Here is a 22,386-nt window from a genome sequence, read left to right as displayed (position 1 = left end):
AAATTATTTTGAAAGAAGTTCGTGGGGCCACCGCACACGACTTCCTCGTGTTACACGCCAGAGGGATTCGTTCTCTTCTAGCCCTGCCCCCAACTCTCCGGAACTATCGCGAGCCGATTGAGTCAGGAAGTTGTGGGGGATTATCGGCTTGCTGCGTCAGTTATGATACAAAATGTCTTGTCCACGTACCCTTTTCCTACGTAGATTGCTGCCATTGGCTCACGTTGTTGTGCGATGGAAGTCAGCCTCAAATGGCCCCGTCGGAACCCGTTGAGCCCCCAAATGCTTTTTCGTGCCGTTATTTGAGCACCAATCACTAAATGATCACTAATTACAACCTGAAACTTCAGCGTTCACCGCCCGCTTCTCGCAACCCCAGCCTATCCACGTTCGCTTGTTCCAAGAGTGCCTGTACTAGCAATGCTGGTGTACTCCAGATGTCAGCATCCTGCCTAATTCTGGACCATGTACATAGGCACACATCTCTCATGTCAATGATCATTCATCATAAACCTATCGCAAGCGGCAGAGCTCAAGTGCTCTTCGCAACCGCAACCCTCAAATATAAACCGTTCAATCCCATCAACTCCGCTTCATGGCTATAGCCGAGGCTGGAGGCAGTCGAATTACACTGGATACCTAGACCTTCCGATATCGCGAATCCTGGAGATGCCGCGCTCACCAACACACTCGCTCACATTGGCCAGAACGCTGTCCATAGACTCGCTCTGCATGCAAGACAGTCAAGATTCTCCGTCGACCGCGCAACGAGAGTACTTCCCACCCTCACCTCCTGCTGCTCTTTATGTTCACCACCAGCAGACAGCTGGGAACTCTGTCATGATATTGTCAGCCTCTGATCCAACCACAACAATGGGCTCTAAAAGACCAGCAGCTTCGGTTCATCAGTCCAAGCACCTCGACTGGAAGACCCCATTTTTCAGGGACAAGTGGCTTTGGGAGATCTCTTGCATTGTTTTCAGCTTGGCCTGTCTCATTGCCATTACAATTCTCTCTCACGAATTAGATGGCACCTGGACTTCGAAATGGTCGTTCTTCTTGCAACCCAGTACGATATTCTCCATCCTCATCACAGGCGCCCAGAGCTCCATGATAGTCGTCATCTCCGAGGTCCTCGGCCAGCTCAAGTGGCTGCAAATAAGCCTCTCAACGGCTCATTCGGTAGCGGACTTGGCCACTTTCGATTCAGCCAGCCGAGGACCACTTGGCTCGCTCAGGCTCATTTGTCGCTGGAAACCCCACATGAACATTCTGCCTCCAATGGTATATGCAGCGTCTTTGATCACGACAGGCGGAATGGCTATGGGCCCGTTGACACAGCAATTGATCAGTGTCCAAGCAGGCGGCTGGGCTCCAACGAGTGGGATCAACTCAACCACTGCAGTGGCGAACTACTACAACTATGAACCCTCAAACCGGGGCAATCCGAGCCTGCAAATCGACGGAAACGGGTCCCTTGTCTTCCCCCTAAGTGGGCAGCAGCATTTCAACATAGATCCTTATTTTCAAGGAGCCTTCTACAACGGCTACTATCAGTTGGGCGAACCCCTCATTGACTTCAACTGCCCTTCCAGCAACTGCTCTTGGCCAACCTTCAACTCGTTGGGACTTTGCAGCTCATGCCAAAACGTGACCGACACCGCCGAGATCATTCAACTTGAACGCTTGGCACGCATCACAACACCTAGGGGTTGGACTTTTCATATCGATGAGGGGACAAAAGTGAAGAGCATCGCGAAGATTTCAGCTGTTGGGGTTTCCTTGGACACTATTTCAGCTCATCTCGTATCCACGGCCATTTTGCAGAGGTCCCCTAACGATTCAGAATTCTTTGACGTGCGTCAAGGCCTTGTAATCACGGAATGTTCAATTAGCTGGTGTACGAAACAGTATAGCAATGTCACCGTTGTAAGCCCATGGTCGATGCCTCTCATCGGTGCTGATAAATTGACTGGGATACTAGTTGAATGGAACACTCCAGGAGTATTATTCCATCCGAGATGTGGAGCTCAGGCCTGTTGCGAACCAGGCTCTCAGCGGCCTCAACACCAGCAGCATACATATAAGCACTGACGTCTACAATTGGCCCTTTATGCTAACACCGGATATCGATGGTAACAATGTCTCCAGCCCTCTACCCCCTTTCGACCACAGTGAGCTCAATGTCAGCCTGTACGACCACATTGCTCTGTCGACAGATCTCTTCACCAAGCTCAACTTTCTCGACCACACTGTCTCGCCCGGGTTCGGCGAGGGAGAAAATGTGAGTTCGACTCTCGCGAACATCGCTAACAGCATGACCAACGCTATAATGAGATCGGCGAACGAATCAGTGGCCCTCGGTATGGTATGGCAGCAACAGTACGTCGTCAAAGTCCGATGGGGCTGGTTAACCCTTCCCTATGCTCTAGTCATCGGCAGCGCCACCCTGCTTTCATCGATGATAGTTGCGTCGTGGCACTACGATGTTCCACAGTGGAAATCGTCCCCATTGCCGTTACTGTTTCACGGCATTCGAAATTGGAACGACGATGAAGAGCTGGATTTGGCAAAGGGTCGACTGGAAAGGATGTACGCGATGGAGAACAGGGCAAGGTCAAAGAAGGTCCAATTGCGCAAATGTCTCGGAGGCGGGAGGTGGTTGGCTGAGTAGATCAGCTTGCTGGGAATTTGTGTCAAAGAAGTAATTGTGCGAAGGAGATTAATCACATGGGTACCGGCTGGACTGTCAGGGTGGGAACTGGATACCTAGATATATGACTTCAGGGACCACAGCCCCATGGATCGCAGCGGATGTTGATAGGGAACGAGCAAGATAGTCCATCCCATCAGCCCAGGGATTTTTAATTATTAATTAACATACCCTTTTGTATGTATGTACGGGTCCTCCTAGGCGCCTAGCCTCTCGACCTCCAAGCTTGCCCACACGAATGCCGCCTCACCCAGAGGTGCGTCAAAAACAATAGGCCGGCCAGTGTAGTACTCATATGTAGCAGTCGAGTTGAGACTGCAAACAATGACCGTGCCGTTCCAACCCAGCGTGCCATTCCCGTAATCCACCACAAACTCGTTGGCCGTGTAATCATACGCCCGCAGCGCGACGTCCGCCAGGGGCTGGTTTTCCTCCAGCAGTCCCAGCCGGAGGGCCTTGAGGATCGAGAAGATGTACAGGGCCGTGGACGAGCTCTCGAGGAAGTTGCCCTCGCGGCCGGGGAACGTGGGCAGCTGCCACCAGACCCCGGTCTCCTCGTCCGCGTACTGGGCGATGTTGGTCATCAGCGTGGAGGCCTGGTCCTTGATAGCAGCCAGCAAGCCCGCACAGCTACCATCCGCGCCGCCACCAGCACCGGCACAGCCCCCATCCTCACCATCAGCGGTCAACACCTCCCATGCGTCGACCAACCCGGCGAGGTACCAGCCCAGGCTCCGGCCCCAGACGTACGGGGACGCCCCCGTGGCATTGTTAGCCCACACGGCCGTCTTGGACGCATCATACCCGTGCACAGCAAGCCCCGTCGACTCCTGGAAGCACGCCTGGTACAGCAGCGTGATCTGCAGCAGCATGTCTGCCGCCGAGTAGGCAGCGCTTGGCTCCTCTGCCATGTACGGAAGGAAGGCGGCGGCGCCGTCGAGGTACGACCAGTACGGGTAGACGTAGTAGAACAGCCCGCCCGCCTGGTTGCGGCGCTGCAGCGCAAGCGACGAGTTGAGCGTGTCGAGGGCGAGCGACTCGGTGGCCGTGAGCCTGCCAGCCGCGCCGGGGGCCTCCTCGAGGTTCGTGATGGCCTGGGCGATGGTGAGGCGGTCCAGGGACTGCAGCGCCGCAGCCGTGGCGTTGGAGAAGGCCGGTGCCGAGGTGACGCTGGCGATGATGTCGTCGACGTAGGACGCAAAGTCTGTGACCTGCTCGGACGGGGTGGACGGGTCGTCCCCGTACAGCTTGAGCCAGGCCTGCGTCGCCAGGGCCAGGACGCCGGACTCGAGGGTGCTGGTTGACGCCCCGGAGGAGACGACACCGTGCTGCCGGCCGATGGCCGACTCGATCATGCGTGTTGAGAGCGGCTTGGTGATTGCATCTTGGGCCGAGGCGGATGCCGTCACGGCGCCGAGGGTGAGGAGCACACCTGTCCTTGGAGAAAGCATGTTGGAAAGTTTGGATGAAAACTTGGTGATCACCAACACGACCTTGCCTGGTGCAACGAGTGGCTGGTGTGGACGGCAGCAACTTGAAGGGCTTTTTGATCTACCATGCCAGTAGAACTTCAAAACAGTCCTCACTGTGAACAATGACTCGCCGCTTCATTTCCCCTGAGCATTTGCGAGGATTTGTTTCTTTCCCGGCTCGTGGCCTCTCGTGTGTCATCGTTGCGACCCTCCTTGCGGGATCGGAGGTCGTCATCTGTCACGGACACCCTCCGGTGGCACTGTTTGTTTTCTCAGTCTGCAAGCGATTTGTTCTCATTTCGGATACATCCGAAGGCGCACACGGTCCCGCAATAGAGAAGGTCAACGCTGAAAGACCCATCTGAGAAAGGCTTACCGAAAAAAAAATACACAATGCCGATAACGACTTAAACCGACCGATGGCCCAAGCCTCGTGGCTCAAGTGCTGCCGTCCAGACGATGCTAGAGAGAATCGCTCCTGACGGCGTCGTCGACTAGAATCGTCGACACAAGTAGCCCAAGGACTTACTTACTCGGTCTGTAGACACGGAGCTGCCGTGGGTGGACCTACGTTGCAGTCATGGTTCGCGATCCACCTCAATGGCCGCGTCAGAGGTCGACCATATGAATACTTGTAGAATTATTGAGCGTCGTGCTCTGTTTCCAGAACACACTGATTCTAGGATGTCCATCGTCTATCATTAGGAGGCGTACAATATTTGGCCACAAGGCCAACCCATCCGAATAAAACGCCATGCTGACCCAGATTGTTGTCGTGATACCTCTCTGCACCAGAATGAACGGAGAGAGAATCCGCCTTGGAAGCAGCCGTGGCAACTCCCGTCTAGCCCTCATGAACCCATGGATGCAGCCCTCTCTCATCCGTTCCTCGTCACGCCGGCTGTTGCTCTGTTCCTCCACTCCTCTGCATCCAGACTCATTACCACAGAAACAACAGTGTATGTTATTTTCATTATATTAGTCATCACACCCCATCCTGCAAGGACGACTCACTGTCGTCCCACACCCGGGTACCCGCTCCCTGCGCCTACTCAGGCCTTGATGGTCCAGCAGTGCAAGACTTAAGACGGTTTCCCGATCCGTTCCAAGGCAAAGCTTTCCGTGGCTGAGCGTCGAGGTTCAGCTTTCAGGCTGTTCCACGATTCCCTCCAGGGCAGGCCATCCCTCAGCCGCAGAGTCGCCCGAAGGGCGCACTGGAAGGTCCTCTATCTTCCCCGCTCGTTCTCCTTCGAGCTATCGTTGCCCGTGTCGCTGTGCCGCGACGGGCTGAGCGGGCTGCGCTGGGCCATCGGTATGATTGCAGGATTGGCCGACATCAGCGAGGCGTTGTTCCCGCCCATCAGCGCCTTGCTCCCGAGCGACTTGTTCCGTGCAGATGGGCCGTCGGGCGAAGTCAGGGGCATAAGAAACTGGCTTCGCCGCATCACTCCGTCAATGTCCAGGTCATTTTCGTCAGGCCCCGTGTCGTCTCCTATGAACGTCCAGCTCTCCTCCTCGGCATCGTCGTCGAGGTCGTCGGAGCCCGATGTCGCTGCTCGTTCGGCTGCGGCTGCATTCCTGCCAGCTTTCGTCTCGATGAGGGACTTGGCATACTCCATGTCGCGATAGATGCATTGAATGGCTGTGTCGACACCATTCTCCTTTGAAACATACAAGTCAGCGGCCGAATAAGGTCGACACACGTGTTACTTAACAAGAAGAAGCTTACCTTGCGAATGTTCTCCCCCAACACCCTCGCCTTGACGATCATCCTCTCTGAGTGTGTTGCCTCCCACAGCGCCCGGGCGAAAGAATTGACGCCCCACTTCCTGAGGAGAATACCGACGCCGAGATCATCGACGCGATTTCCGAAGAAGAACTGATCGCCAAAGAAGGGGCGCACAATCGTCGGGATCCCAGCCCGCAAGCTCGCACCTGTTGTTCCAGAGCCGCCGTGGTGGGCCGCGGCGTCGATTTGGTTGAATAGCCAGTCGTGAGGAGCAGACTTGATGAGGAAGATCTCAGGCGGAAGAGGAACCTCAGTCGTACCACCCTTTCCGTCATGCGTCCCCTTGGTAGCATCGTCGCCCTCGGCAGCGGCAGCTTTCTGGGCCTCCTCGGATTTAGGATCCAGACGGTCACTCCATCCCTTGCTGAGAATGCATCGTACATCTGCCTTCAACACGGCGTCGATGATCTCGCGGGTGAACTTAGCGGGGTTGTCCATGATGATGCTGCCAAATCCGACATAGACGATCTTCTTGTCGTCTTTCCGGGCCTTGTCGATGAAGGCCACCAAATCTGCTGGGGGAGTCCAGTCCTTACCACCTTCGTCGAGGAACCAGTAACCGGTGACACGGATCCAATCGCTGTAGTCCAGCGGCGGAGGCACGACGTGCTGAGAGAAGTTGTACAAGAAGGGGACCTTGTTCGGCTGCATCTTCTCCAGGCTAGTGTTTGGCAAGCCCAGTGTCTTGTTGCGCCACCGGTTGATCTGGTGCGCAGTGAACTTCCAAAAGACCGAATCGAAAAGCACATAGGTAACCAGGTTGTAGGCACCGCCCATCTTTCGCTCGGGCATCATGAAGGCGTGCGGATAAGCCCTTGTCCTCGTCCATGGCATGCCAAAGGCCCGGAAGTAGGGTATGCAGAGCTTCTCGGCAATGTGGATGCCTCCCATGGCGGAAGGGCTTTCGATGAGGACGTCGGAGCCCTTGCAAGCCAACCAGCTGCTTGCCAGAAGCCCATCGAGCCAGCTTCGCATGGTAGAGCTGGCTTCGCGAAGGAAGGCTACCGTGAAGGTGCCGTTCTCGATGCAGAGTCGCATGAGCTCTCCGGGATCGCCCTCGATAGGGGCGAACTCGATACCGTGCCCCTCGATCCAGTCCTTGAACTCGGCATGGGTCGCGATCTTGGGCTTGTGGCCTTCGGCAAGCAACCCCTTGCAAAGCGCAATGTACGGCTGCACGTCACCTCTGGAACCAATAGTTAGGCAGGTGATCCGAAGAGAATTTTCAGGTTTGAAGTTGATGAATGACGCCTTCGGATCATCGAAAATGATGGTCGGCCCGTCGGACACATTCGAAGCCTGGCGTGGGAGAGCGATCTCATGGTCTGGGAATTCGTCATGCCGAGCTTCCTCGAGAGCCTTGTGCTCTTCCTCTGCGTTCTGCGCGTCTTCCTTTTCCTCAGTCCCGAGCTCTTCAGACTCGCGCAGGAACTTCGCAGCTTCGATTCCCCTGAGCAGGAAGATTGCCAGGTCGTCGCGCAGCGCCGAGTCACCGAACTCAAAGAACAGCTCTTCGTGGCCGCGGATAACAACAACCAAGCCGGCGTACCCAAAACGGAAGCCACTCGACTTTGTGACATTCTCGATGTCCCGGATTGGAAGGATCAATTTGGTGCGAGACCCAGTAATTAGACTCCGGAAGCAGAAATTACGGTCGCTCATGTAAACCTTGCCATAAAGTGGCAGCACGCGCATGAAGTACCCGAAGTAGGTCGCCCTTAGCTTCTCTGACCTAGGCAGGGCAAAATGGTCCTGGAAGCGCTGCTCAGAGACCTTGTCCTGTTCCTCATCGTCGGCTTCATCGTCTGTTCGCAGCGCAGCTGGCTCGTCGTAGTGCCTCTGGCCGCCCTTCCACATTCCCGACATCTTTCCGGCGTAGCCTGCAGACTCGGTAGCCAGCAGGCCACCCATACGCTTCGAGTGCCGGCCCAGGTATTCCGCAAACGCGCCGACTCTCTGCAACGGATACGAGCCCATCTTGCTGATCGCCTGAAGGGTTGGCGTCGACGGGCTGCCTTCCGCCTTGTCGCCCGAGGACAGATCGATTCCCTGGCCTGTGGTAGCAGCATGGTGCGGCCTAGGGCCAGGCGATACGTGCTGATAGGGACTGCGAGGCGACTCGCGTTCGTTGGCCCTGGTAGCTGAGGCTGACCTCCGAACCGTGGGACTGTGGAAGACATCACTCCCCCTGAGGATTTGGCTGGCTGACTGGTCCATCTCCCCGGAGGTCGTCATGGCTGAGATGCTCGCTATGCTTGGGTCCTCGGTCGACTCGGCGTTTGAGTCTGTGGACGGGAACTTGTCTGCCCCAGATTTGCTATCATCATGGCGATGCCTGCTGGCTGACCGGCTGTCCCTGCTGTAGCTGCGTCGGGGGATCTCTTGGCGACTCGTATCCCTACTCCCTCGGCCAAATTGTCTTATCGCGTCAAAGCTGGTCCTCGAGAAATCACCACTAGCGCGAGGAGAGGGGCCCTGTGGCGACTGAGGGGATAGGGGAGACAGCGTAGCCCTCACGTTGTCTCGTATCTTGGCAGTGCGTATTGGCGCAAGGCCAGGGCTAGGCTTGAAGCCAGGCTGAAGCCCGGTCTGTGTGCTGCTCGTCGCTACCGCAGCTGTTTCGTCGACAGTTGGCGGGACGTCAAGTTTCCTGGGTTGGCTGTCGTTGGCAGAAGACGTGGAATCCTCGATAAGGATTCTGAGCACGCCGATTGCCTCCTTCCCGAAGCTGAAGAATGAGAAGAAGTACTGTTGAATGTTAGCCAGAAGTTCAGACAAGAGAGCGGTCTTTTTGGGCCAGTGCCATACCTCGTCAATGGCATATGTCTCATCGTTGTCGATGACACGTATCTTGCAAGTGTCTGCGAACTCTAGCATCTGTGTCTCTTCGATGTCGATAACATTCGCGATCGGCAGGCTGATTTTGACACTGTCGCCGTCGTTGTGGCTTCGGAAGATAACCCGCTGCAGACACTTGACCCATTCCTTGGCGCTGGGTGCGCTGTCTGCCCGAAAATGATATGTCCTGTGGTCGGTCTCAACCGAGAAATGCAGGCCGTCCTTATCCTTGTCGGTGATCGTGGCCGAGATGCCGTATCTCAAATCGATCTGGCCTTGGGGGAGGTACAGGTTCGAAGGATCACGGAAGTATGACAGCACATCGCCCTTGAGCCGGAACCAGTACCGGTTGTACTTGGGGTTTCGCTTGCCAGACTTGGAAAGGTAGCCAGACTTGGTGACCTCGTGCTTGTATATTGTGAGTGTGGTATCCTCGAGGAGTGGCCCGGGCAGACTGACCGCTTTCTTTGGAAGGTATGCGTAGAAGCAGATATGTCTAGATGTTATGTAAATATAGCCTTGCAGGAGCACACCTTGGAGTAGCCAGCACGGGTATTCTAGTTTTGATGTCAGTTGCCATCCACAAGTCAGACGTCGGGACAGTGACCAACCTGAAATGAGCTCTTCGGGCTCCTCAAAGTCAAAGATCTTCTGCAGCCTCTTGGAGAGTTCGGAGGGGCCCGGGTCCGTGGTCTCGGATGATTCGTCCCTTCGATCGATTGAACGTCGCTCCAGGTCAAAGCTCGGGCGTGCCGACATCTCAGCACGTGCATCAAGCATCCGGCTCATCATAGGCGCAAGCCGAAGTTCTTCGTTTGCCGTCCCATCGCCGGCGGGGGACTCGGGCTCCGACTCTTCCTGAATCTGAGAAACGGCTTCCTTGCTCCCCCTCTTTGAACGACTCTTAGTCGACAGCCTGGATAATATTGGAACCGACTTCATCAGTTTGCTGTCGCTGAACTTGCGACGGTGTTGCTTGTTGGCCTTGGACGGCGGCTGCTTAAGCACTGTGGTCTGTGCCAGTTTCCCGGTGGCAGCGCCGTCCTTCTTCTGCTTGGAACGTGCTCCATCGTCGTCGGACTCGTCCGCGTCCTCTTCCTCGCTGCTGTTCCCCTCGAACCTGTCGTGGAAGTCGACCTTGGGGCCGGCGGCAGCAATGAGACCGAAGATGCTCTGGTTCAGGTTCATGAAGGATTGGTTGCCGTTGCCAAGCCCGATGGGCAAGACATCCTCCTCTTGATCCTCGTCCCCATCTTTCTGTTGGAGTTGTTCGGGGAAGTCCATGCTGGACAGGTGAGGGGGCCGTCGCTTTTGGAGCTTTCGATGTGATACTCGGCGGCGGGACTCGTCCTCGGAATGTCTGTGGGGAGACCAGGCACCGCGTTGGCGGAGTGGTTGAAGGATAGTCGAGGTCGTATCGGGGTCTCTTTGTTGGTGGGCACGGTGTCTCGCGTCAGCCTGGGGGTCGGCAGGAGGCTGTGGAGGGTTCGGAGACTGAGGTAGATCGGGCTCCATCGTCTCGTGGGTCGGTCCAGGCAGACCACTGCCTAGGTGGGCAAAGGATGGCTGCAAGGAAGGCTGGGGCAGGCGTTCCTAGTGGATGACGCTGAGGTGGGACGAGATGCAGCAACTGTTGGACAGCAGGGTTGAGCTCTTGTCATGCAGCCCTCCCGGAATGGACGTGATCCACGGTGCAGGATAGGCCGGATACTCGGGCTGGGGCGGGCAGCAGGTGACCCGGGTGAAGAGGTCCAGGGTCTGCCAGAAGCTGGGCCGAGTGACGCGCTGGTCCCGGCGGGACAAAGAGGAGCAGCCACCAAGCAGCGATGGGTGTGGTGGGTGGGAGCCGAAATGTGGGTATACAGGATATACGGTCACAAGCCAGGCTGAGTACCTGATTATGTGGGATTCGTCGGGGGATTTATTAACAGGAGACGAAAGGTGGCCCGGCGATGGAGCGAGTCCTTAGATCGGAACGAATGGGGTGTGCTGCTGTTGGATAACAAGAAGACGAATAGGCACCTAGGGATAGTTCCCGGACGAGGCCAGGAACAGAGAGGGGGCGGGGAATGGATGCTGGTATACTCCGTAGGCAGTATTTTTAGGAATATCGCCAAGTCTGCGGCGTAGGTGGATAGATGATGCCTTGGGCCCGGGAGAGTAGGAGTGGCCCAACTGAAGGCCTCGGGGTGTCGTTGTGTTGGAGGCCAAGGCAGGGCGATGAGCATCACCAGGACCCTGAGTGACGGCACGTTCTGGTCGAGGGGCCTGTGACGACTTGGGACGGAATGATGGAGTTGGCGTGATAGATAGCGAACGAATGACCCCAGTGTCGACGACTGACGATCCCATCATTGGCCAAGCTCCGGCTGTCTGTGGGTACGGGCAAGACCCACCCGCCACTTAGCGCCTCTCTCCTTATCGATTAGAACCCAGGCAAGCGTGGCTGGCGCGGGAGGAGCTGCCAGCTGACAGCTATCACATGCCAGAGGTCATCACTCACTCGCTCACCCACTCGAGCTCACCTGCTCTGTTCAGACCAAGCCGCCTCGATCATGTCTCAGCGCCTCAGCATCTCAACGTGCCTCCATCTCGTCGCGACCCGCGCACCGTGGCCCTCAGCCACACGCACACGTGTCGGGGTAGCGACCACTTCCAGCACTGCTAATCTTAGTGGCAGCCAGGTAGAGACTGCTCTCAGGGGTATCCTTTCCTGCGTTGTCGTCCAAGCCACCGGCTTCCCGATCATGGCGGCCCTTCGGAGTAACCGCGACGTTTTCAAAAACTAAACCCAAAGAGCCAACAAGATTTTTTTTGTGCATGTTTATTATTAGTGACCTGTGTATCTTTCCCAATAAGCCAAGCCTGCCCTCGACCTTTTTATTTTTTTTACCTTTGCAATTGTTCAAATTGACTTTGGGCCGTTGAGGCTACCAACGGCTGTTGAATGGGCTCGCTCAACAAGGCTGCCCCACCCAAGATCGCCCGCCATCTCTTCAAGGATGACTACACTACAGCGCATTTGAAGGCTTTGGCCTAAAGACCAGGGTAGAGACGGAATCGACCTTCCAGCTCTACGCTGCCATCCGCCACGTGCTGCACAGAACAATCGCACGCCGACATTTAGTACAAGGTCGATGGGCCAGGGCAGAAGGGACCTGGTGATGCGTAAAAACATTGCCTTAGACTTCCCTTCACTGTCGGTTTCGATATTTCAGCTGGCCCTGGCTGGCCTGGGGACCGTCTTCTGTGAGCTGGATATCTCCCCAATAGATTTAAAGGTAACTCTGTCGAGAGTCTGTCGCTCATTAGTTGAAATAGCCATCTCCCACATATGAGAGAGAGCTGCTGAACCCGATCTGCTCGTTTATGCATCTACCCCCATTTTTGACCCATTGCTAACAGAAACTGGCATATTCTTTGCTCTAAAGAATAGCCTTCCTCAATTGGAGGCCGTTGTCCCTAAAGGTCGCAGCCATTTCACTGTGCAGACACCATTACTCGACGAAGTCGACACCATCTTGCAGGAATGCAACAAGACCATGAGGGACTCGGACATACCTGATGACCAATGTCTCGTGTTCAAGATACAGCGCGCAAGGTTTCCAGCAACTAAGAATGATGCTGGTAATCTGGACGCTTATATAGGTCAATGCAAGACCGATAGCCCAGGGCGGATGGTCAAGTAGAAGATTCTCGACAGCTACGGACATGCCGTGGACCATTGGCAGTACGTAGCGGAGCGTATTGGAGACTCAGACCACGGAGAACAGTCAGAGAGAGACTCCATCTACTTGGGCTGCGGGCCTGGCGAGAAAAGGGGAACAAAGACTGTGCACGTTCTTCAAGTCGAACTGAGGGACGGGGTTTGGCACCCATTCGACGCTGCGGATATGGATCAGGAGGCATGGAGCGAGGCCTTTGTGAGCGAATAACTGGTCATTCTTGGTTAAGGAGGAAGTGGGGTGGCTTGGTTGACCTGACTACAAGGAACAACCTGAATGGCCTGCTCAATTTGCCCTAACACCGCCTTCTTTGTGACGCTCGGGGTAGGCCCACCTTTTGAGGGCTGAGCGTCGCCTCGTCTCCCCCGTGCAGCCTGGACCCTGAAAGGGACTCGGCCGAGCAGTGAACGCACTACAGTCCTATTCTTCTTTTCTTTCTAGAAAATCAATGCCCAGCGGCCCGTCGCAATCCTCAAGAGCTTTGAACATGTGGCAGATATTCGAGGGACATGATTCTGTCTCAGCAGTAGCCATGTCGGTCTACAGGTCTTCAGCAGAAACGAAGCCGGGGCATGGGATTAAGGAGCGAAGAGTCCTGGGATGCTGCCAGAAAAAGTGCCATGCCGGACGGGATGGTGAAGTTAGAATTGCGGCATACCGGAGTTGTGAATTATAGGAGGTGGGAATAGTGTGTCTTGTCTTCACAATTGCGGCCTTATACCTAGTACCCACAGCTCAGTGCTCCATAACCCCGTACTTTAGTCCCTGTCTCCCCGGAAGCCCGCACACCAAGCCCGGCACGAGCCATCAAGAAAGGGGGTTGAAGATGACTTCAGCACTCAAAAAAGAAACCCATTGAGCAACGAGATTGTGGGCTGGCAAAATGTGGAGCGGATGATCGCATTGCCAAGTCAACAAGACTAACTCGAACCACTTTCCCTCTATTTAGCGTTCGTGTTTTAACAGGGGTAACAAATACACCGACTCAGAACAAGGCACGTCCCAACAGCACTGAACCCAAGGGGCGCATATAAAGAAGCGCCTTAGAGACGGGCTTGAGAAATCAACACAACAGGTCCAGCTCACCCAAAAGTCTTGAATCTAATAAAACACACGACACTCCTCAGTCTCGCCATCAACCCGAACCACCCACATTCAATCACCACATACGTTCAAAATGAAGACCTCTGCCGTAGCCGCCGCCGCCCTCGCCTGCGCCAGCAGCGCATTCGCCCAGACTGGTCAATACTTCAACCTGGTCGCTTCCGCACCAGGCTCGCCCATCGACGGCGAGCCTCTCAAGCCCCTGGGTCGCTACTGGCACATCGGCGTTGAGTCCAACTCCTCGTGCGGAGATGCGACCCCAGCTGTGCACTTGATCGATGAGGCTATGGCTGTTTACAACGACGGCACATCACACCAACAATTCGGTAAGTAAACTCGCATCACAAACCGGACACAGGAACGCACAAAAGAGTTATCATTTTCCCGGCCTGCCCATTGCTGCCCACAACAATAGCTTACAAGTCCCCAGGATTCGTCGACATCTCTGGCGCAGCCGACGGCCTGCTGGCCCTGACCCCAGCCGGCTCACCCGGCGTGGCCCCCGCAGGGCCCTTTGCGCTGATGGGCGCCGAGCAGAATGAGATCTACCTGTACTACGGCGGAGCCGAGGGCCTCGACAGCCAGTGGCTGGCCTGCCCCGACGTCGCCGAGGGCGAGTACTGGGTCTACCCGGAGGCGGCCTACGGCAAGGCGGTTGGCAAGGACGAGTGCACCGTCTTCCAGGTCAAGGCCCAGGAGATCGAGCATCCCACCGAGACCTGCATCTTCTACTAGGCTCTGGGGGTGGTACCCATGCAGGAGGGGTTGATTTCGGACCTCGTAAAAAAAGTCGAAAGTTTTCGTGTAAATAATTTAAACTTAACTCTCATGGAGGGCAAAACTTAATGTTCGAGTTAATTCCCCGGATTGTCCGAGCCCTTGAATCACCCCATAGCACATCAAGTGTGCATCAATTGATCTTATTCTAGTTGTTCAGAGTGCACGTCATTTAAACACTCTATGCGTTGGAGCTCTAAGCAGCAGCTACACATTTGAAGACCCAGCCGTCACGTTGAGCAACAATGTGATGAATTGGACCCAGTTCAAAGTAGATTGTCTACGAAGTGTTTCGTTTGACCTCCAAGAACACATCGTCTCCTTGTTTTGGGGGCAGCAAGCCACCTGCAGGAATGGCAGTGTCTGCGCAAGGGAACCGAGGCACGCTCTCGCCAGGCCGGGGAACGAGCTTGACATCGAACCGGAACAATGCCAGGGCCAAGAACATGTATACCTCTCTCCTTGCCAGAAATCGACCCGGGCAATGTGTCTTTGCACCGCCAAAGGGCCGCCAACTTGTGCTACGCTCCAAACTCTTGTCGTTCATAAATCGTCGGGCATCGAACGCATCGACATTAGCGCCAAATACAGACTGGTCAAGGTGCAACTGCTTGTATGGCATCAAAAGTTTGCGACCAGGCTGCAACTCCTTGCCACCAATGGTTACCGGATCCGCAACTAAGCGGATACCAACAGGCCTACAACAGTGGATAAGTCAGTATCACAGACCTCAAGAGAGTCACTGGGCAGGAAAGAAGGCGCGGACTCATTGTTCAGTCTCAGCATTTCTTCGTAAAATGATGCAAGCAGAGGGCAATGGTTGAGTAGGTAGCCCATGTCGACGGTGCGGCCATCCCAAGCTGGTTGGATCTCCTTCTTGATTTGTTCAAGTAACGCCTGATCATGCAAGATATAGGCGAGGCACCAGAAGCACTGCCGGTACGCGTTGGTGTTGATCCTGAAGTTCTCTGTGAGCACAAGAATATCAACCTGCGTTGCGCTCGATGCAATATGGCTTACAGGTTCTGCAGGCTGAATAACATGGCGCCGCATTGGGTGGGCTCGGAAATGCCCAGCTCTTCCATGCCTCGCTCAAGCTGCTCGACAAGCCAACAGGCCCCAGGCCTCTGCTGTTTGGGCAGACGCAGGTAGTCAATGAATACCTGAATGCTGCGCTCTAGAGAATTAAAGGCTTTGGGGGCAGCAAACCTGGGGTATTTGGAGTGTATCTTCCATGATTCCAGGTTGTATGTCCAGAAGTTTTCCAGGCCGTTAGGGGCAACTTTGGAGATGGCGTCACCGAAGAAGGCATGGGTTGCAGCGTCGGAAAGGACCGCCCAACTCCAATGCCACAGAGACACCGTTTTGGAGTCCTTGGTGGAAGCCAGGACACAACTGCTGGCAATTGAGTCAAGATTCATCATGCGGTCAATATTGCCTAGGAATTGGGTCTCGACACTCTTCAGACGGTCTCCTGGATGCATTTGCAGCTTAAAGTCGTCGTGAGTCTTGTCCATCCAGTGCTTTGGCCTGACTGTGGAGTCAAACATCTTCCCCAGTGTTTCTTTGGTGCACCCAAAGTCAGCCATGACGTCCTTGATGAAGCCATCAAAGTCGAGTCTCTGGGTATCGCGGTACACCGCGGCGACGTCGCTGGCTGAGGTGGCGATATACATCTCCTCTCCCATCACTGTGACCGTAAAAATTTCTCGCGAGTTGCCAAAGTATTCCCTGAACAATGGTCAGTCTTCCTGTAAAAGCGCTCAAATAACTTCTTTCCTAGTGCCCAAACAAATCAAGTAAGGGTCAGGAATGCACATAGTTACAAAATTAGCCCTACCTCCCGCGCGTGAATGTGGCGCCTGCATTTTGGGCCATGGACACAACATTTCCGAAGACTTTTACCAATCTGTGGTCAGCCAAATAAAGTGCTGCCACCAAGACAGGGACGGTAGCATTGCTCACATGGTACAAGATACGGGAGAGGCTTAGGGCGGCGCGGGTGTAAAGCTGGTGAGATGGAAAACCTCCACACCCTCCAGCTAATGTAGAGTGCAGAAATTGTGACGAGAGTCGGTATGAGACGCTGCACTCCAACCGGCAGTCCGTCAAGAAATTCGATCAGTGCCATGTTCGAGGCAGAAACGAGGGCTGGTCGGGCCGAATTTGTCAACCAAGCGAAGAGATCGTTTAAAGGGTGGTCGAAGGCTTGGGGGTCCAGAAGCTTGGGGCCCGGCCGAGACCAATGGATTAAAGAGACTTCAAGTCTCTACGTAGACACCTAGGCAGGATCAAGACGACACTGGATTATGGTGTCAAAGTCTGAATTGAACAAGCTAGCGGCATTGCCAGTGTGAAGTGCGCGTGGCCATATTCGCTGGAGCGCTCGCTTGCCAACATCCCTGTTCGGCTCTGCAAAATTTCAGTTGGCCCCGCCAAAGGCAACAGGATCTGAGACTAGCAACATTTTAAAAGATCTCCTAGCCTCGTCTATATAGTATAAGGCTAAGGCTATAGACTTATGTATTACAAGTTCTCTAAAGTATTCTCAGTATTACTCTTTCCTATATATACTAGACCTTAAAGTGTTTAGTACTATGTGAAGGCGTCATATGGAGATTAATTGATAGGAAACGAAACTACAAATAGAACTGGACCAGGTTCCGCATATCTCGCTATCTTTATCACTAGGTGTCAGGAATGAAACTCTGTCCTTTGTATATCAGCAGCCATCACCTAGCGGCCACAGTTGGCAGGACATATGTACATTCAGCTGGTGGGTAGATCGATTCATGTGCCAGTTACTTGATCAATCTGGTCAAGCTGGCCAGGATGCATTCGACAGAGGGTACAGCGAATCATTTGGGCAGTCAAGGAAAGCGGGTGGTACTTCTCATGAAGCGACTAACACGGGAAACACGAGGCTCGAGTTCACAATTTACAATCCATATTCAAAGACTGTTGCAAAGCTGTATGCTCTGACATCGACCTACCCAATCCTGTCAGCCACCCGGCGAGGCCCCGCGCCGGGTGAGTGCTGCACGCCATTAAGGACTTACCCAACCAATGCGTGCCAACTCACATCCACAAGCACACTTTGCCCGAGGCCGTCCCACCGACAACCCAGTTCTGAGATGGATGCAGATGCGCAACGGCCGGCACAGCGGTAATGCCCTCGCCATCCAGCTGGGCCAGCTGCTCGCCGTTGGCATCGTACACATCCACAAAGCGGTTCATGTTTCCAATCGCAAACTTTTGAATGCCATCTGTTGGCCGCCGCTGCCATTGTGGTTTCAGGATCGTGACCCATCTTCCAGTCTGGTTGTTGTGCTTTACAATGCTCGACGGCTTCATATCTTTCTCCCTAATCTTGTGCCCCACCTTCCACGAGGCGGCATCGCTAAAGTCGTATATCTTGATGGTATCGTCGTAGGAGCTGGTGGCAATGTGGCCACCGGGGCTCCACGACGCGTGTGATACCGACAGCCTCGAAACATGCTCCTCGATCAAGGCCGGAAGCCGTGACTCGCCCTTGCCTGAGATCTTTCGCATATCCCATATCTTCATGGTCCGGTCGAGCGACGCCGTGGCAAAGAGGTGGGGAGCGTGGGGGTGTAATGAGAAGCCACCAATCTTGGAGTCGCTGAGTTCCCAGACCTCTGCTTCGTCCTTGGTCCGGACGTCGTATCGGCCGACGGATCCTGAAAGAGTTGAGAAAATAATTGTGTTGGCGTCGTTGTGTGCCATGTCGATCGCACTTATAGGTAGATCCTCGTCGTCGCTCGGCGCAAATATCTGTACAGAAACCGGGGTGCCAGCTCCAAGGTCCAATTTCCTGATTGAGGAGTCGTATGAGGCCGTGTAAACTGATTTCATGTCTGTGAGTGGGAAGTGAAATGACGAAATGGTTCTCGCATGTGTCTTGAACGCTGCGATGACAGGATCAGCAATCTCGGCATCTTCGTCGTCGTCGTCGACCTCGGGGGCCTCCTGGGATGCGTCGAAAATCCCCATGGCGCCTTCCTTGTCCCCGGCAAAAATGAGTGGCTTCTCCTCTGTTGGGTGGAACCCCATCGAGTAAATGCGCTGTGGTACAATCTTAATGTCTGCGATGCGTTCAGGTCAGCTGCCAGCCCAGACGGGACCGTTCCGAGTGGCGGTCAACCCACCATTCACAGCCCACTTGTCGTAAAGTTCCAGGCTGTTCATCTTCTCCCGGGTCTGGCGCAGGTCTTCATCGGTGGTCTCCTTGATGTCGTCCTCGTCAAATGTCCGCACCCCGGGTTCCGCACCCAGCCTTGGCAGAGCAACGAGGCCTGTGATGGCATCGACCCCATTGGTGAACTTGCGGCCCTCGACAAGGATGTCGCCGAGTTTCAAGTCCTCATTGACCCTTACTTTCTTTGCCGGCCTATCCGGAGGCAAGAGCGAGGCAGGAACCGAGTCTTCAGCTTCTCGCTTTGGAGTTTCGCCCTTGAGGCGTGAGCTTGCGCGAGTGGGCACCGCCCTCTCCCTCTTGGGTTGCTCTCGTTTCTCGACAGGCTGCCTCTTAGGCCGCGGGCGAGGTTGAGGTTTCGGAGGTGGAGGCGGTGCGATCTTTGCAGCCGTGGTTGAAAGATCCTTCAGTATCTCGTTATTGGCCTTGATGTTGTTTAGCCGGCGGGCCTCAAAAGCCGACACGGCTTCCTTCTGCTTCTTGACAGGCATTCTTTTGTTTTTTTTTAAAGAAAAAAACTTGACGGATGAGGCGATTCAAATACAACAGATGCGGTGCTCAACAGGAACCTATGGTCCAGGAAACACAGTGAGAAACAAGCTTGTGGTGGGCGGCAATGGCGAGGTGATGAATGCGTCAAAGAAAAAGCACTTTAAAATGTGACGCGCCGGACCGCGGCGGCGAGACGCGAGTGGCACACGCTTGCACGTTCCTGGTGGAGGCCACATGGGGGGAGCTGCCTGCAGCTGGGCTGAAGAATAGTGCAGGGGTTGCTGATACGGCGATGGCCCGAGCGCCCAAACTCCTTATCGCCAGAAATTTTGGAGAAGCGGCGCATATCGCATCGCGGGTTGCTGTCTCTGCTTCAACAAACAGCTCGACGAGCTCACGGCTGAAGACTCATGGGACTTCTCGACTGAAAATGTCTGCAACTCTGACACCGTTCCTATTCCAGACACGGACACTGGCCCGGTACGCAAGATCCGGACCTGTTGCTCCAACTCGCCTCGCCCGGTCGTTGCACGCATCGCCGAGTCGTCGACGACGACAAGCCGAGCGCGACCCAATCCCCTTCGAACTACCTCCCGACCTCGAGAACCCGGACGCACGCAGAGGCTCGGAGGTCGGAGTTAAGGGCACCATCACCCCCCTTGAGCGCCAGGCCTTCGAGTCGATCTTCAGGGAGATCAGTGAGAAGGGGAAGAGCCTGCCCACTGTCACCCCAAAGAAACAGAATGCGCCGAGCCTCGCGCAGAAAGAACCGAACTTTCTGAAAGGTCTTTATGATGGCGCGCCCTTCAATGTCAACGCCATCATGCAGGATGCTGCCGAAAAGCAGTCAGCCTCCACGCCAAACGTAAATGAGCTGGACCCCCTCTCGCCACTCCAGTCGACGTTCTCGGCCGCCGAGCGGGAAGAGGCACTCCTACAGTTCCCACCGAGTCTGAGGCGGGCGGCAAGAACGGCTTACGGCATGATGGAGTCTGCCAGAGACATCCCCGTGGCTACAGAAGGCGGCGGTCAAGAAGGCTTGGGGCTAGAAAGGGACGCAGTCGAGGCGGACGCAGTCGAGGCCGTCGCATCGACCGACAATCTAGCCAGGAAGGTCGAGGCGGACGCATCGCGTCGGGAGGCAAGGCTCACGATCAGGGCCAAGATGGAAAAGGCCGAGAACGACTTTGCGCTCTGGGAAGTCGTTGAGAAGGAGGTTTTCAGCCTGGTCGACAAGCTCGGTCTCGCTGCAGCGCCGCCAGGGTCAAAACCGCAGAAACAGAAGCCGAGCAGGAAGAAGAAGGCAGCCGCAGGGGACGAAGGCGCCAATGCTGATGCCTCGGCGGCGGCTCCTAAACCTCTTCTCAACATGGACACCTACGGGCCGATCTACCCCATGCTCCTCCTCGATGCCCTGCACATGTTAGACAACAAGTTCTCCCGCCCATCGCCCTTGGCCTTCTCGCTCCTGCCACGCATCAAAGAGCTCGGGCTCCCGTCCTATGTTCTCGGTGTCAGCACATCATTCTACAACAAACTACTGACCGTCATGTGGGAGCGATTCGGCGACGTGCCCGGGGTGTTTGCGCTGCTCGAGGAGATGCGGCACGCCGGGCTGCAGTTTGACGAGGAGACCAAGTCGGTTCTGCATCGAATCGACTATGTCCTCCGCTCTGTGCAACGCGGTGAGAGCGGGTTCTTTCTCCGGAAAATGATGAAGATGCCCGAGTACGAGCCCATTCTCGAGACCAGGATGTCGAATTGGATCGGACACATTGATTGGAATATCAACCATCGGCTTGGCAGGCTCAGAAACCGGAGCCAGAGCCTCTGAAGGGCCCGGGCTAGCCAGGCGCTCGGACTGGCACGGAGCGACTGATCGGGCCCGGTTGCTCCGCCAGGCTGTGGTTGTTTGCACATCAGACAGAAATCTCAAATCGTTACCACACGGGCAGGCATGTGACTCTGATTGACTCGGTATCGAGGTGCGCCGTCCACTGTGTCCATCGCCCATCCTCCTTGACTGCTTTGACAAAACATGGGTGATAAGTCGGGGGGGCGAGGTTATATTGTTTTATGGTCCTGCACAAGGCTTACGGAATTTCTTGTTATGGCAATTTGAATGCGAATACGATTAAGAGGCGTGGTCCTGGTGTTGAAACAGCGGGCTGTGCTGAGGCAATGGTACAAAGACGGCCAATCACCTAGCTCTTCCCCATGGACAGCTATGATGCATCAATTATAGGACGGACGAGATCAACATCGCCTGTCAACAACGCCACGAGCTTCTTTCCCATAAGACGACGCTTTTAAATACCCGTAGCTCTCCCTTCCAAAGATCCCGTGTCAGGGTCCTTCATCATTCCAAAGCTGCCAGCACCTGCTCACCCATTCCATTCCCTGAAGCTCTTCACCACTGTCAACGATGGGTAGGTGCAAGTCCACATCCAAGTAGGAACCGAGCTAACAGGTAGTTCAGGTCGCTTCGAACTGACCTTCTCGGGCCTGATCCCCGCAGGCGTGAGTAGAGAAAAGGCAGTAGCGGTGCTGCACGACCATGGCGGATATTTCCGCGCGGCAGAACACTACAAGTGGCACAAGGAACTACCAAATGACAGCGGCGCCGACCACAAGCTCCCTTCGGAAATCCAGGACCGCAGCGCCGGCTCCGGGGCCGACGTCAAGTTGTATACCGTGCAGAACGAAGTCCCCAACCCCGTCCTTGACTCCAAGGTCAACACCGATTATGAGGTCGTCGACCTTGTGGATGGGCTGTGGTACCGTGCCAGCTCCGCGATGGGGGTCGTCAACGAAGGGCTGTGGACCATCGAAGAAGGACCGGATGGGTTGCAGCTGAAAGTGAGCATCCAAGTTGATTGCAATGTGATGCTCAAGGGGCTGGTGAAGGGCCAGGTTCAGTCTGGTGCGGAGCAGATTCACAAGAATCTACTTGCGGCTATGGCAAATTAGTGGTTCGGTTTTATTCGGCCCTGAGAAAGGTATATTTCGTCAAGAAAGGGATAGGTTGCAATCCAAAATCATTCAGTGCATTACATGGTCAGTGTCAAGCACCTAGGTATTCCGAACGAACAGGCCCACGCAGAGAAAATATTTCATTGCTTGTTTGGTATTCAAAATCCATGTGATTGTGAAAAGGAGAACTCGTCACTGCATATTGCATGGTCAAATCCCTATCCCCATGGGTCCGCGTTCTGTTCATGGCATCCCGAGGCCCACGGCCCCAGAGGGTCGCAATGACC

The 22,386-nt window shown here is 55.0% G+C and overlaps 7 protein-coding genes across 7 annotated transcripts; 3 read left to right on the top strand and 4 right to left on the bottom strand.

Annotated features, from left to right (window-relative positions):
- Positions 1 to 669: 669 nt before the first annotated feature.
- On the top strand, positions 670 to 2,674 carry KVR01_012446 (uncharacterized protein; the record flags this gene model as incomplete). Its single annotated transcript, XM_044787422.1, has 2 exons — positions 670 to 1,929; positions 1,985 to 2,674. 2 exons carry the CDS (start codon positions 670 to 672, stop codon positions 2,672 to 2,674), a joined length of 1,950 nt encoding a protein of 649 aa, XP_044638634.1.
- A 236-nt stretch (positions 2,675 to 2,910) lies between these two features.
- KVR01_012341 (uncharacterized protein) lies at positions 2,911 to 4,164 on the bottom strand (the record flags this gene model as incomplete). The annotated part of the gene is made up of 1 exon (XM_044783060.1): positions 2,911 to 4,164. One exon carries the CDS (start codon positions 4,162 to 4,164, stop codon positions 2,911 to 2,913), a length of 1,254 nt encoding a protein of 417 aa, XP_044638529.1.
- Positions 4,165 to 4,806: 642 nt separating this feature from the next.
- Positions 4,807 to 11,162, bottom strand: KVR01_012391 (uncharacterized protein). The gene is made up of 5 exons (XM_044788067.1): positions 9,424 to 11,162; positions 9,272 to 9,369; positions 8,783 to 9,220; positions 5,915 to 8,722; positions 4,807 to 5,846 (listed from the first exon to the last, which is right to left on the bottom strand). Exons 1-5 carry the CDS (start codon positions 10,325 to 10,327, stop codon positions 5,412 to 5,414), a joined length of 4,683 nt encoding a protein of 1,560 aa, XP_044638579.1. The 5' UTR covers positions 10,328 to 11,162; the 3' UTR covers positions 4,807 to 5,411.
- A 2,552-nt stretch (positions 11,163 to 13,714) lies between these two features.
- Positions 13,715 to 14,376, top strand: KVR01_012352 (uncharacterized protein; the record flags this gene model as incomplete). Its single annotated transcript, XM_044784642.1, has 2 exons — positions 13,715 to 13,967; positions 14,072 to 14,376. The coding sequence occupies 2 exons, from the start codon at positions 13,715 to 13,717 to the stop codon at positions 14,374 to 14,376; spliced, it is 558 nt and encodes a 185-aa protein (XP_044638540.1).
- Positions 14,377 to 14,698: 322 nt separating this feature from the next.
- KVR01_012330 (uncharacterized protein) lies at positions 14,699 to 15,839 on the bottom strand (the record flags this gene model as incomplete). The annotated part of the gene is made up of 3 exons (XM_044783046.1): positions 14,699 to 15,116; positions 15,185 to 15,376; positions 15,439 to 15,839. 3 exons carry the CDS (start codon positions 15,837 to 15,839, stop codon positions 14,699 to 14,701), a joined length of 1,011 nt encoding a protein of 336 aa, XP_044638518.1.
- A 1,477-nt stretch (positions 15,840 to 17,316) lies between these two features.
- On the bottom strand, positions 17,317 to 19,303 carry KVR01_012469 (uncharacterized protein). The gene is made up of 2 exons (XM_044786983.1): positions 18,588 to 19,303; positions 17,317 to 18,524 (listed from the first exon to the last, which is right to left on the bottom strand). Exons 1-2 carry the CDS (start codon positions 19,123 to 19,125, stop codon positions 17,497 to 17,499), a joined length of 1,566 nt encoding a protein of 521 aa, XP_044638657.1. The 5' UTR covers positions 19,126 to 19,303; the 3' UTR covers positions 17,317 to 17,496.
- Positions 19,304 to 19,465: 162 nt separating this feature from the next.
- KVR01_012445 (uncharacterized protein) lies at positions 19,466 to 22,263 on the top strand. The gene is made up of 2 exons (XM_044794748.1): positions 19,466 to 21,555; positions 21,606 to 22,263. The coding sequence occupies exon 1, from the start codon at positions 19,557 to 19,559 to the stop codon at positions 20,958 to 20,960; it is 1,404 nt and encodes a 467-aa protein (XP_044638633.1). The 5' UTR covers positions 19,466 to 19,556; the 3' UTR covers positions 20,961 to 21,555; positions 21,606 to 22,263.
- The last annotated feature ends 123 nt before the right edge of the window (positions 22,264 to 22,386 follow it).

The sequence above is a fragment of the Diaporthe batatas genome (genome assembly GCF_019321695.1).
Source record: "Diaporthe batatas strain CRI 302-4 chromosome Unknown Contig00019, whole genome shotgun sequence".
Lineage (NCBI taxonomy): Eukaryota > Fungi > Ascomycota > Sordariomycetes > Diaporthales > Diaporthaceae > Diaporthe > Diaporthe batatas.
This window is presented reverse-complemented; position numbering and strand designations above follow the sequence as displayed.

Coding starts and splice junctions, on each gene's coding strand:
- KVR01_012391 (XM_044788067.1), bottom strand. CDS start 10,327: ATGGAGCCCGATCTACCTCAGTCTCCGAACCCTCCACAGCCTCCTGCC. Junction 9,370..9,423: donor GCCCGAAGAGCTCATTTCAG/GTTGGTCACTGT, acceptor CATCAAAACTAG/AATACCCGTGCTGGCTACTC. Junction 5,847..5,914: donor TGGGGGAGAACATTCGCAAG/GTAAGCTTCTTC, acceptor TATGTTTCAAAG/GAGAATGGTGTCGACACAGC.
- KVR01_012469 (XM_044786983.1), bottom strand. CDS start 19,125: ATGCCTGTCAAGAAGCAGAAGGAAGCCGTGTCGGCTTTTGAGGCCCGC. Junction 18,525..18,587: donor CGACAAGTGGGCTGTGAATG/GTGGGTTGACCG, acceptor AACGCATCGCAG/ACATTAAGATTGTACCACAG.
- KVR01_012445 (XM_044794748.1), top strand. CDS start 19,557: ATGTCTGCAACTCTGACACCGTTCCTATTCCAGACACGGACACTGGCC.